We start from the raw sequence: 14,343 nt of genomic DNA, 5'->3' as shown, positions 1-14,343 counted from the left end.
GGGCTTGCTACCATCTCCATGACTATTTTCCCAAAACTTGGGAAAACATGGCCCTCTGCCACCCAAAGGCACTCAATGACAGCTCAACTCCTAGAATTTAAAGTCCTGATGCCTAACAGAGCACATGGGGCCCTTTACAATCCAGCCCCACCCACACTTTCTCCTCTATGATACTCTCTGAACCAGGCAAGCATTTGGAACTCCCTGCATTTCCTGGACACACCATTCTTTCTTATCACTGTGCTGTCACACAAGGGCTTCCTTCTGAAATGCATCTGTCCAACTGGCGAAATTTTACTTAGCTTTTAAAACTTGGCCCAGACAACCTCTGTGTAGCTTACCTAACACATGCCTGCCCCATGCAAAAGTTAAAACCTCCCTAAGCTCCTCCTGCACTTTGTAGAAAGCTTCCATAGCAACCATCACAGCCTACTATTATTTATCCCTTTGCTTACCTATCTTTCCCCACTGACTATAAACTCCTGGAGATTCAGGGTTGCCTTATGTATCTCTTAGAGTAGATATTCTGTGTGTGTGTGCATGTGTGTGTGTGCACGTGCACGCACGTACCCAAAACACCTCCCTTTGCAGAGATACCCTTCACCCTCCCCACATGATTCTGGGGAGGCTGTCTTGACCCAAGCTCCCTAAGGAATCTGAATCGTGACAGGAGTTTGGAGGGAATGGAGCCAGGTCAACCAACAGCAGCACCCAACAGAAATGTCCGTGAAATTCCCAGAGCTGCCTTGGCTCCTGTCCTTCCCATGCCACCCCTTGGCTTTGAGCAGGATGTACAGATCTTCCCTAGTCTTCTTCCAATGATCTGAGGGTACCCTTCTAGTACGTCTCTTTTGATCATTTAGCCAGATGAAGCTTTTGTTACTTGCAATTAAAACTGAGTGCTGTACTTGTCATTAATTATTCCACATGTCTACTGAGTACTTAACACACAGCAGGCACACAACAGAAATTTAACCAATTTTAGCTGAATAAGTGACTAGCTTCCACAGAGACCAGGAGCCTGGATTCATCTACCAGTTTCTAAAGTTTGAGATAAAATGTTCCCTTCAACAAGTACCATCAACATTCAGGCCCCTCAGCAGCCTCCATAGAGTTCCGGCTCCCAAGAAGATCTCTGTAACCCTTACTAGAAAGCAGGAACCCTGTCTTCCTCTAGGAAGGTGAGTTAATAAGCTTTTGTTGAGAGTGTCTTTTCTTCAGAGGTCATCTGGAGACCCACGCTGAAGAAAGAGACTCCACACATACCCGCCCCTACACACAAGACATCAATCCGATCTTCAAACAAGCACACATGCTAAGGAGGTAGGAAGAGGCTACCAGCATGGGATGGGTTAAAGGAAGTTTCTGCAGGCTGGGAACACCTGTGTCCTGAAGCATGGGAGGCAGACGCCCAGCTCTCCATCATTATGTAAAAGTTCTTGGGACCCCCCCAGAATGTGCACATCTCTTGGCCTTGAGCAGGCTCTAGCCAGGCAGCCTGGTCCACCTTCTGTGAGAGAACGTGTGAACTGTAAAGAGAAACCTAGGTCCAAAACCTGTTGTTACCAATCACTGGTTGTGAGAGCTTAATCAAGCCCTGTACGTCTCTGAGTTCTTATATATAAATAGTAACACCACCACACTTCTTCTGACTTCTATGAGGATTGCAAGAGATCGCACATGGAAAGCTTCCAGCACAAGACCCCAGGCACACGCCAGTGCCTAATAAAGGTCAGTTTCCCCATCACCTGCTGTAAACAGGTGGGTCTGAAAGAACAGAATCCCCTGTGAGTCATCATTGTCTTCCTCCTCTTCTTCCTCCTCAGGAAGCTCACACCAAAGGCTAAGTCAGTAAGATGGATTCCACAGTGTCATGCTGGCCAGGGTTCTATACCTGATCCATCCCATGCTAGTCACCGAGCCTTAAACAGATGGTGTAACCCCTCTGAGCCTCACTTTCCTCATCTGAAAAAGAGGAATAAGAGTGTGTTGCTTGACCTCCCTTCTCCCACCCCCACAGCTGCAAAAAAAAAAAAAAAAAAAGTGTGTTGCTGAACCTTGCTGGAGCAGCAGGCCCTGTACCACTGCATCAGCCTCCTCTCCACTCCCTACCTCCCTTATCTCTCTGCTCCAATCCCATGACATCCCTGTTTCCCAATACGCGATGGTTCCCTACTACCTCCTGTATAAAAGTCCTCAGCCTGTCTGTCACGATCCTGTGGGAGCTGGCCGCGCTCACGCATTTAGCCACGGGCCCACTGCTCTCCGCCAGGCATCTTCTGCTCTGTCAACCTATTCCCCTGTCTTCTGCACACACCCCTTTATTCCTGCACTGGGGCTTTCTATTGGCTCTACGTCCCTTTATTCCCTACCACCCCTGACATACCTATAACTAACACGTCTCCTACCCTCCTCTGCTTTCCAAACTCAACCCTCAAGGCCCGGCTCAGGTCCCATTTCCCCCACAAAAATTGCCCCAGTTCATATTTATCAAATAGTTTCATGAGTTGCAATCTCAACTTCCAAGGTCGATTTTAAGCAACCTGAGGTCAAAAATAGCATCTCATAAGTCTTGGTAGCTCCAGGGTACTTGGCACAGAGCTGGACACATGAAAAGTAAGTTGGTGTCAACTGACTGAATCTGCCTGTCACAAGCAATGTGGCTGCAAGCCTACAAGCACTGCCAAAATTTACTCCCGGGTTTTACAAAATCCATCCCCACTTCCCTGCCTCCTTCCTCTATCCATAATATACATTGTTTGCCAGGGCTGACAATATTAAATAAGGTAATGTTTTAAAGTTCTTTATGCGATGCACAGCACATAGTAAAAACTAAATAAAGTAACCATATATAAGAGTCAGCCCAGTCAACTTCTCTATAGCTTTAACCTGGATATAAGTATCTTTAAAGAGGAAAGAGAGGAAAAAAGACATGACTTTTAGGGCTCAAAATTCGAGGAAGAGGCTATCATCGCAAGATATCCAGAGTCATGTGAAACTGGAACCACCACCTGGCTTCCCTACAGAGTGGGCTCAACCAGCTCCCCCGGCCAGGGCTCCTTCCCCTCCGACAAGGGTGTGCTCTCACACCCCAAGAGGTGTCGAGGACCCCACACAACGCCCTTTGTCTTCAGCCCACATGACTAGGCTTAGCCAAGAAGAGAACTTCGGCATCTTTATCAAAGAATCAAGGCATGTGGTAACAGAAACGTTGCAGTAGCTGCAATAACAGACCACAATAAAAAACATTCATGAGCTCCGCAAGCCCAGCCACCCACTTCCTCCCCTCCCCAGCCTCCAGATGCCTCTCAGACCGGAGATGGGAGATACCGCCACTGACTTAGCAATGACCTACAACCTGGGATCTTATCTCCCCCTGACCCCACCCCTCGAATGAGCCCCAAAATTCAGCAAGGACAGCCACGGATATGACCTTTTCTCTGGACAGAAAGCAGAAAGACTTCAGGACCCCAGAACTCAACCTCAAGCAACTAAACTGCAATTCCTCCCACTCAGTGCTCAGTGCCTTTCTCTCAACTGAGTCTATCTATCATCCTTAGTCTATTTGACCACAGGTCCCTCTCCATCAGCTTATTTAATTAGTAAAAATTTTTTTGCCACCTATAGAGCCCCTACCAGGAGGTAGGTGGCCACAACACTCAAGCCGCTTTATGTACCGCATGTCGACAAATCCCATCTGCAGTCTGTCATTGAGAACCTGCAGGTCAGAGAAGGTATAAGAGTTATTCCAGGTCTCCCAGCTACTGATTCGCAGAGCCAGGACTCATGCTTAGGTCATCTGTCCTAAGCCCTTCTTATCGCACTGCACCCTGCTCAGGGCAGCCTACCACCAAGAGCAGCCATGGGCCCAGGACAGCCACAGCCCAGCCCTGCAGAAAGCACCCTGGGCTGGGAGAGCAGAGCTGTGGGCCTTGGGGACAGCACTTGGCTCTGTTAAGCCTTAGTTTTCTCACCAGGTAAGAAGCTTAGCTTTCCAATGCGGCTTTGTGGGACTCCAGGATACCTCACATGTGCCTCAGAAACTACTCAGGGTGGTCCGGGAGGAGGATGTCAAGCAGGTGGGGCCCCTGGGCCTCCCCTCTCTTCAATCTGCAGAGCTTCACTTTTATGTGCTTTATACACTTGGATTGGATATAAGATTTCATTTTAAGAAAGAGTTTTGTCAAAAAAGAAAGCTGGAAAAGTAGATGAATGGATGCCTTCTATGAAGCAGAAAGAGAGGAGAGTCCCTCCGACCTAAGTTAAAACACAGCTGCAACATAAGTTTAAATCATCAGCATTTCCTTAAGAACTTTTACAAATTAGAGCTGCAAGACAGAAGGGATGAGAAAGAAAAAGGGAGTCATGCCAAATGAGGAACACACTGTTCACCAGCTCTCTGGCTCTCTCTCTGCCACAGGTGCCAGACCCCAGGGAGACGAGAGGGTCCCAGGACAAGAAAGCAAGCCCAGGAGCTCCCAGGAAAGAGTTTCTGGGTGAAAAAATTAAGGGACATATCTGGTCCTTAACTTCCCACAGCGGGGCATTAAAAGATTTTTGGCCTTCCTGGCACAAACAGATGAGCACAAATTCTGGCACCTTCTCTTCTCCATATTTAAACACGTTTTTGCTCCACAGGCACAGACTCTTCTTTATAAACCCAGATTTTCTCCTGACAAATCTGATTTAAAGAGACAACGACACAATGACATCTGATTTTACTAGTCCTTCTTCTTTAATTTAAAGAGCCAGAAATTCTGAGTGTGCCGGCTCTCAACAGGCACCCGGTGCTCTCTGTTCCCCAATGAAAGAGTCAGATGACCCCTGTTCAGTGCCCAGCTCTCCCCACTAAGCTGTGTTTTCTCTTCTAGCGAAACTCTCCCAAAGGGAACACTTCCCCTTTCCACTGAATTGCATCTTCCCCAACACCCTTGTCAGATGAACCAAGAAGAAATCAACCGATAATGCTACCCTAGTTGAGCCTCGTGCTTTTACTATCAAGATGCTGTTCTAGCTGAACAATTTGAGGCAAGAATTAGCCCTATTTGAAAGAGGAAGACACTGAGGATTGAACTCATTATCAGACCAAGGGCAGCGAGTCAGTGGAAACTGGACAAGAGCCCAAGTCCCTGAGGACCCCCCTCCTTGCATTCTGCCATAACCATAATAATAGCAGATAATATGGGTGTGTATTTTGTCATGGTTTCAAACGCATTATTTAACTCTCACATAAACCCTATGAGGGACAAATATTACCTTCCCCATTTACAGATGGAGCAACTGCTAAATTAGGTTAAATAATTCATCCAAAGTGATTCAGCTAATAAATGGCATCACTGGGACTCACAGGCAGGTCTGTGGGAGCCCAGGGCCGCTGCTCGTACTGGCTACAGGCCACTTGAAGGCACCCTCCCCACTCTGGCTCAGTGACACACCCTTGCTTATTTCAGGGGGTGCTGAAACATCCATAAAACTAAATTGGATTAATCTATATGCATGAATGAAAAAGATACCAGTGCGTATAATCCCATGAATGCCCAAGTGTGTAGAGACAGAGACACATCTGACTGCCTGAATTGAAAACCCAACTCTGCTACTAAGTATCTCTGTGTCCTTGAACAAGTTACTTAACCTCTCTGCTTCAGTTTCCACATCTGTAACACAACAAGAATAATCTGCTCACAGAATTGTGGTGAGGATTTAATCAAGTTATTACATGTGAAATGTTTAGAGCAATGCTGGGCACGTATTAAATGACCAAGACCATGCCATCTAAAGCAGAAAATTGGGCCTTCTTTTCTCTAAAAAGAGTTAAAGAGTTTCTGCTAGAGAAGCAACTCTAATGCCAGTTCTTAGAGGGTGACAACAGGTGTCTTAGGAAGAGGGAATTACCTGCAGTCACTGGAATTTACTTCATGTATTTTAAATCTGTCATTTTTCTACTATATGGTTTTAAAGAAATAGAGCCCCCTTTGACTTCTGCTTCAGCTACATTCTCTCAAATTTTGATATTTACTACTCTCATGATCACTCATTTCTAAACAGTTTGCCATTTCTGCTTTATTTTTAGCCCAAGAGTTATTTAGAAAGGTATTTTTAAATTTCCAAAAACGGGTAAGCCTGGGGAGGACTATTATTGTATTAATTTCTAATTCTATCATTGTCGGGGAACATGGCCTATGTGACATACATTTTGTGTAATTTGACATTTTCTTTGTGTCTTAACACAGGGTCAATATTTCTTAATCGTCTGTGTGTGTTTCCAAAGAACTTGCATCCTGTTTGTTGGATACAAAAGTCACGGAACTCGCATCCCCACAGGCCACGTTGATTCCTACCTGCTTTTGCTTCTCCAGACCTGAGCTGGGTCTAGAAAAGGAGTGGAAAGTCTCAAGAAAGGGAGGTTTGCCTTTGCTTAGTTGGTGGGAAAAAAAAAATTTTTTTTAAAGAAAAAAAGAAAAGAAGAAGAAAAATAAAAGGGGCCCTCTGGGTAGATGTTATCTACTCTAATGAGGAATCTAGGTTAGAAAGGTTCATTCATCCATAATCATACAACTAATAAGGAGGAAAGCCAGGACTGAAACCCATCCAATGCATGGTCCAATCCAATGTTCACCGTTCACTGCTACCTTAACTCACAGAGGGCCCTTGGGGTCTTCTCACCACCCAGCACATCCATAATATTCTCCTTCTCACTACAAGGTTCCATGCAGAGCAAGAGATTCATTCATTCATTCATTCAGCAGTATTTACTGAACATCTGACATTCACCAAGCAATAGTCCAGATGCTTGGATCAAGCTCAGACCCCTCCTCTCCAGGATCTCACTGTCTCAGACAGAAGACAGACAGACACATAGGTCCTTGTGCCACCATGCAATGAGTGATGACAGCAACTTAGCACAAGGAATTATACACCCAGGAGAAGACGGGGTGCCTGTTCAAGGTCAAGCCTGGAGGGAAGACAGAAGCCTGTTAGAGAATGTTTGCAGAGACGACTCCTTGGGGAAATTTTGAAGATTGAGTAGATTTACCCAAAGAAAACCTACAGGAAGGCCATTTGGAGTGAGAAGACCACAGCTTTTTCCTGCTTTCCCTCTCATCCCAGGAGATTCAAAGAAGGCCTTCTTCTTCCTCCTGGAGAGCTCAGGTCCCCTCTGGGTCCTTTCTCCTCTACGCTAGGCCTGTTCACTCTCACTTCCTCTCCCTCTCCTCCCTCGCTCCTGGCTCCTCAACACCTCTGTAACATGCAGTCCTCAAGGATACAGAGAAGAGGAAGGAAGGAATGAACAATGTCTCACTCCACCCTCTGCCCTCTCCTCAACCCTTCCTTTCAGTGTCCCTGAATAAGCCCCTCCCCTTCATTGTCATTCTAGAATAAATATTAGTTACAACAGGTAACATTCATTGAACATGCAACGTGGGCTGAGGATTTTTCTAAGACACGTGCTTCCTATTCACCATGCATTTACACCAATCTTCTGGGGACACTCCCCATCTTACAGCAGACAAAACTAAAACATAAAGATGCCAAGCAACCTGCCCAAGATCCTGCAGACAGGAGGGTCGCCTGGGCAGCTGGCTGCAGAGCCTTTGTCCTCAGCCATCTGGAGTGATGCCTCTTAGCAGCTCCCCCACCCCCAGCCACGGGAAACAAGCTCCCAGGGAACCATAAAACAGATGCCAAGAGCTGACAAGGTCATGAAAAACAAGGAGAGACTGAGAAACTATCACAGGCTGCAGGAAGCTAAGGAGACACGACAACTGAATGCAATGTGGTGTCCTGGATTGGACCCAAGAACACAAAAAGGACATTAATGGAATAACTGGTGAAATCCAAATAAAGTCCAGAGTTTGGGGAATAATAATGTACCAACAGCGGTTTCTTAGTTTTGATAAGTGTAAGATGTGAACAATGAGGGAAACAGGTGAAGGATAGATAGGAACTCTCTGTATGATCTATGTAACTTTTCTGTAAATCTAAAAGTAACCTAAAATTTAAAATTTATTTTTTAAAAAACCCCAAACCGCCCTAGCCCAGACAATAAACATACCCAGGCAGTACACGCTCCACTAATCTCTTTAGCTGGGGGTTGAACTTCACTCAGTCTCCAGACAGAGACTGGGAAAAGTTGCCATGGAAATGGTCCCATGACAGAAAACAGGGTGACCTACCAGAAGAGACGGGGGCAGGCTGGGAGGGGAGTTGCACAGGGGCCTAACATAAAGGTGGCTGGAGATAAGGCCCCTCAGGGACCTCAGACTCTGCAGTTAAATACATTTGCAGAATATCCCCATTCATCCCCTGGACAGTTGGGTTTACAGCTTTCCAGGCTTTGGGCGGGGAAGGGAGATAACAGGAGAGAATGAGGCATGCATGGTCTGTGCGCTTCCAAAACACAGCACCTGACAGGGCAGGCAGCTTCTGAAATTGCTGTTTTATGTATCTACAAAAATAAAGAGGTTCTGGGGGACCCAGGGAAGGCACAGTCAGTGCTGTCAGCCTGGGAAGCTTCCAGACAGCAATGACACTGGAATCTAGCCTTAAGGGAAGAATTTTGCCAGGGAATAATGCAGTAGCTAGATTTCCACTGTGCTGTCCACATTTTCTCTACCATCGTCTTTCTGAACAGGAGCAACCTTCCATGTCATCTCGGGCTGGGGGTTTAGGTAGAGCCTTGGAACTCTGTCCTTGGGAATGGACCAGTGACCTTTGGCTTCATTAGCAAATTTATAGGTTCCCTGGGTAAATGTTCCACTTCAAGCAGGTATAGTTTCACTTACCCACAGGGAATGGAGCAAGAAAAGTAAGTCATAATAATGAATAAGGGATGTGTATAGGCCAAGCTGTTGCTGATCAGCCAACGGACAAATGTTTAATACATGCCTGCCACGCAGAATGCTAGGCACTGGGGCCCCAGAGAATGATCACATCTGCTGCTGCACCAAGGGACATACAACGTAGTTGGGGAGTTGATCAAATACAGTGTAGGGTGACAGGAAGAACCAAGACAGATATGCTCAACTTTTGATCCCACCACTGCCCAGAGGAGGATCTTATTCGAACCTGAGCTTCAATTACCTTACCTGTAAAATGAGAATAATTTATAGCAACACTTTTCCTTGTAGGGTTGAGAGGATTTGAGACAAGGTATGTAAAGTACCTAACAAAAGTCCTGTCCAATAAGAAGTAGCTGCTCAATAAACGGTCATTGTTATTGTAACTGATATGGTGACAAGTACTGGAACCATCGACCTTACAGACAATAGGACATAGAAGACAAAGAGTCCAACTCATAAAAACAAAACAAATGGAAGGTGGTTTCAAACCCACTCCAAAAAACCCCACTGACTTAAGACAAGTATTTCGTTGCAAAGCTACATACAGCCCATGTGAGCTGCTAGAATGGAGGTCAGTATTCTAGGCTGCAGTTATAGAGCATTACCTGTAAAGAAGGAGTTCTGAAAGATGGGTAGGAATTTTAACAAAAGGTGGGGAGAAAGCCCTGCAAGGGAGAGAGGACAACATCAACAATCGTCTCTCCCTTAGCACCTGCCAGTCCCCCAACCTCCCCCCACCCTCACAGGAATAAAAATAAAATTAATCCCCTTCGCTCATCCATGCACTCTCTGGCCTCGGGCTGATGGGTCTGTAATCCCTACTCAATCCCCATCACTCTCATCTCAGCCCTGCTTCCCGTCTGCTCACAGCAAAACAACTCTCCCAGAGAATGAATCCTCCCAGGTACAGAGAAGAAAGGCAGGAATCCTGACTACTAAGAAATCTTATCACTAAAGGAGGATAGAGCCTCAGGAAAGGAGCAAATTGGTATGTTAGGACTCAGTTATGCACTTGGCACACAGCAGAGGCTCGATAAATATTTATTGACTGAATTAAGCTTTAAAGGGTAAGTACAGCTCCATATTTCTGGTAGGGTTAAAGCATAATTTCATCCTGAGGAACTCTGATCCCATAGAGATCCCGGAACTTCCAGTGGGGAAAGAGGCCAAGAACAGCCATTTAGGAAGCAGCGAGACACAAAATAGAACAGAAAGTAAAGAGTAAGTCTGGCCTAGAGCCCCAGGTGGTTGATTCCGTTAGTGTGCTGGTCTTGGAGGGGCCCGGACATACAAGTCATTTCTAGTCCTCCGCAGATCAGTCCCCAAGGGCGTCCAAGGTGCTAGACCTCTCTTCCATACATCACTGGCTTCTCCATTATCATTACCTACTTTGGATTATTTTTTGTCCTCTTTTCATGTAACACAGTTTTTTGTTTTCTCTATGAGACCATTTCCCCCCTAATACCAGGACTTTGTATAATAAGTCTGCCTAACATGCCCACCAGGATGCTAGGCACGTAGAGGTCAAAAAGCACCAATCGTGGTGGTCAGCAAATCCCACACACATGCAACTCTTTTGTTGCCCCCACGTTTTGTGTGTTCTTGACGGTTTATATACATGAAGCCACCAGTGGGAGTGGTGGAGAAAATCAGGATCCTTGCCTTTCTTCTTAAGAGACTCTACATGCATCTGAAGAGATTAGATGGCACTTGAAGAGGGACCTGAGTTCCAGCTTTACTTCTTCTGGGAACCCCTCAAACTCCATATCCACCTCCCATGTCCCGGAGGCCAGCCAGCAGGGTCTTCCTGGGGTTGCTTCTATCACAAGGATGGTGTCATAGTGTCTATGTCTCCTCTGTCTCCCTACCTGACCGGGAAGTTCCTAAGGGCCAAGATCATGTATGTATCACCAGTAGACTCCAGCATCTATTGCAGGGCCTGGCACACAGTAGGTACTCACTAAATGCTGAATGAAAATATGGACAGGCAAAACATCCCTGAACCAGGAATTGTCCAGACTCAGCGGATTCAAAGTTCAGCTACTGAGAAATCAGTGAGAACAGCCTCTGAGACGGGCTGGGTGTAGGCACTGCACATTCCTGGCAAGCTTGTCCTCCGTCACTGAAGCAGCAGGCTGCCGAGAGAGCCTACCAGGAAGAACAGTGCAAGAGAGGAGGTAACTCAGGTCTTGTGACCACAGCCCCTGGAAGAAATGACCTTCGGTATGGACATTGCTGCCAAAGGGCCGAGAATGGGGAACTCACATTTACTGTGGTGACTCACAATGACCACAGGAGAAAAGGATGATGATGCACTTTAAAGGTGCAACTCCAAGGCCTCGGTCTCTGTGGACTCTGAAGCCATAGGACAGGCTCACAATGAAGCATTTTACGAATCATACATTCTCAGGGTTGGTGAAGGCCTTAAATCCCCTAGTTCACCTCCCCTGCCTCAAAGAAATGCTCGAATTCCTACAATATTCAACATCCCAACAAGTTTCTTGCCATCCTGGAGGGCTGGAGGGCTGGAGGGCACACTACCTACCTCATCCTTGGGCAGCTGTGACTACTAAAAATGCTTTCCTACAGATTCCTGATTTCTATCCCTCAATCCCACATGTTCTCCTTGAATCTTTTATACAAACAGTGATGCTAACCTTGTGCACAGGACAGGCCTCCAGCTATCTAGAGGCAGTTAATACCTCCCCACCCCAGGGTTTAGAAACATCACCACAGAAAGAGATTGCACAGGTTGCTCAATGTGAAGTTTCCTGCAGGTTAGCAAATGCTTTTCACTGATAACAGGAATTACCAGGAATCAGAGCAAAAGATGCCTATCTCGTGCAGTGAGGGTGAACCATGCCTGTGGGGTGGGGGGGGGTGGGTAGAGGAGGCAGTCTAGACACCAAAATCCACAGAAACCTTAACAGACTTCACAGAAACCATTAAATAATGCCAGAAGGAGCTTCTGAGATCAACCCAATTCTTTGTCTTACAAAGGAGGAATTAAGAACCAAAGAAATAAAATGGCACCAAGGAGCCCAGAGATTAAGTGCCAGGGCCACAATCAGAAGCCTCAACCTGCAATCCAGTCCTCTCGGCGCAGCGCTGCTACACGACCCTGCTCCCAAATACTCCAGCAGCCACCCTGTGATCGCAGAACAATGGTCCCAGAGTAACAGCCACCTCCAGTCTCACTTTCACCACATCCTCAAGAGGTAAAGGGAGGAAACCTATCATTAGCTCCATTTCACAGATGGTAACTATGAGGCACAGAGAGGTGACGGGACTTGCTCAGGTTCCCTGGAAAACTGAATTTATTCTGGGAACTCAAAGTTCAGTTAGGACTCTTTGCTCGTTGTTGACGATGAGCTGTTGAAAGGGGCTACAGAGTATCTTCCCCTGGAAAGGGAGTCGCCTGGGTGTGCTGTTCAGTTTTGCTCTTTCTTATGATTGCTGGGTGTGCTGACACAGAAAGATCAAAACCGGCTCTTCTTTCCTTTCTGCCTAACTGGTGTGCTCCAAGGAAAAGAGCACCGCGGAGGGTGTCAGGAGCCTGGGCTCCTCTCCTGGTGGTGCCCTGACCAGCTGTGTCCTGGGACATCCCTCCCACCACAGCAAGCTCCAGTTTCCTCATCTATAAAAACAGCGACAATAAGTTCTGCCCCAATGGTAACAAGAATGACTGAGAGCAAGCATGAGGCAGAGAGGCCACCCCCACAATAGGCGACTGTCCTCTTGCTTCTCTCACTTCCCCAGCTCCCTCACCTCCTCTGCAGCCTTGCTACCCAGAGCAGGTGAAAGGGTCAGGAAGGTCTCATCCAGGCAAGGGAGGAGAAAGGAGAACACTTGTGACATCATCCCAACCAGTCCCCGACACCTGTACTTTCCAAAGAGCATTTACAGTTATTAGCATCATATTTACCGCTTATTAAGTCCCACGTGCCAAGCACCATGAAAGGGTTCTTCTGCACGCTCTGGTGCTTTGCCTTACAACTACCCATTTTACAGACGACAAAACTTAGCCTGGGAGTTTAAGGGACAGCCAGTAAGCAGTGGAGCCAGGAGGACACCCAGTTCTAATCCAGTCCTGTGCCCCTGAAAGTTTAATGTGCTGGTCAATCGCTTGGGGCGATTCATGAATAATTATTTTCTGATTCTGTAGGGGTAGACTGAGGCCTAAACTGTTGCACTGGTAGAACCTATGTCACTGAATCCCCAAGGCTTAGCACTGGGCCTGGCCCATAGAATACACTCAGCAATTATTTATGGAATAAGTCAATGAATATCTGGCTCAAAAACTCAGGCTTTAGCCCTTCTCTAGATAAAGTTCCATAATGTCATCTGATCCTCACAACAAATCTCTAAGGTATGATCATTCCCATTTGACAGATAAGGAACTACAGACTCAAGGACTAGCCTAAGGTGTTACAGCTTTTATGCAGCAGGACTGAGAGAGTCTACCTTCAGATCCTTTGTCCTGACCACACGGCTGTCCCAAGGGATGGGGGGGGGTAATAATAATTACAGACCACCTGTTGCTGAGGAGCTGACACATCCTGACATGTGACTGGATCACACAGCTCCAGAGGTCACCAGGGAGCCAGGCCTGGAGCCCACCGGGAGGAAAACAAGGAAGAGGGGAGAAGGAGGCAGGTCCTGGGCATAGTGCCAGGCAGCCGTGGGCAGGTGGTGGGGTGACCCCTGACCTCCCGGTGAGCCTTGCTGGGACCAAGCATCCCCCCCCACCCCCGCCCACTGCGAGGCCCAGCTCTGGACAGACGCCGTCCAGCTTGGGGGTGGGAGGGTTAGAGGCGTTCAGGGAAATCGCCGCCTAGCGATGAATCACCAGGCACATGACCCCGCATAGGAGGGGAGGGTGCGAACGGGCGCGGGATGCGGCCGGGGACACCGGGAGGGCAGGCCTCGCGCCCGGCCCCTCTCCCGCCTCCACCCGGGGAGCAAGTGGAAGCCCCTCTCCCTCGCAGCCCCGCCTCGGGGCAGCCCCCCGCGCCGGGTCCCCGAGTGCGGCAAGACTCACGGCCTTCAGCTGCTCCAGTCGGTCCTTCATCCTGGCGCCCAGGCGCTCGGGGGCCGGCAGCGCGTCCCAGGTGAGCGCGTCCCAGGTGAGCGCGTCCCAGGTGAGCGCGTCCCAGGTGAGCGCGTCCCAGGTGAGCGGCCGGAAGCGGCGGCCGGGCCGGGCCGCTGCAAGGGAGCTCGAGGCGCAGGCGGAGGCGGGCGGCGGCGGCCAGCTAGGAGGAGCGTCCGAGGCCACGGGAGGCTCCGCCGCGCCGCCCCCTCCGGCCCCCGCCGGCGCCGCGCGCTCCAAATCCGGCTCCCGGGCCCGCGCCGGCGCGCAGCGCTGATCCGCCCCCCGACCCGCCCCTTACCTGGGCCGCGCCCCGCGCTCCTCCTTAAAGGGCCCGCGCCCTGCCCCCGCCACCGGGGCGTCTCTAGCTCCGCCCCCCTAGCTAGAGGTCCCCCGGGAGACCGGTCAAGGCCA

The 14,343-nt window shown here is 48.4% G+C and overlaps 1 protein-coding gene across 6 annotated transcripts in view; it reads right to left on the bottom strand.

Annotated features, from left to right (window-relative positions):
- Positions 1-14,128, bottom strand: part of STX3 (syntaxin 3) — a 42,356-nt gene extending 28,228 nt beyond the window's left edge. For 3 of the 6 annotated variants that reach the window (XR_006736511.1, XM_045558152.1, XM_045558155.1), the window contains exon 1: positions 13,882-14,128. Coding sequence is in view for 5 of the 6 variants with exons in the window: in XM_045558152.1 (XP_045414108.1) it covers positions 13,882-13,911 (30 nt within the window). In the remaining variant the exon portion in view is untranslated. The remainder of the gene's footprint in view (positions 1-13,881) is intronic. The other 3 variants (XM_045558153.1, XM_045558154.1, XM_045558156.1) reach the window with 2 other exon arrangements.
- Positions 14,129-14,343: the final 215 nt, after the last annotated feature.

This window comes from Lemur catta, chromosome 7 (genome assembly GCF_020740605.2).
Source record: "Lemur catta isolate mLemCat1 chromosome 7, mLemCat1.pri, whole genome shotgun sequence".
NCBI lineage: Eukaryota > Metazoa > Chordata > Mammalia > Primates > Lemuridae > Lemur > Lemur catta.
The sequence above is the reverse complement of the archived record's forward strand: the minus strand, read 5'-3'. Positions and strand labels throughout refer to the sequence as shown.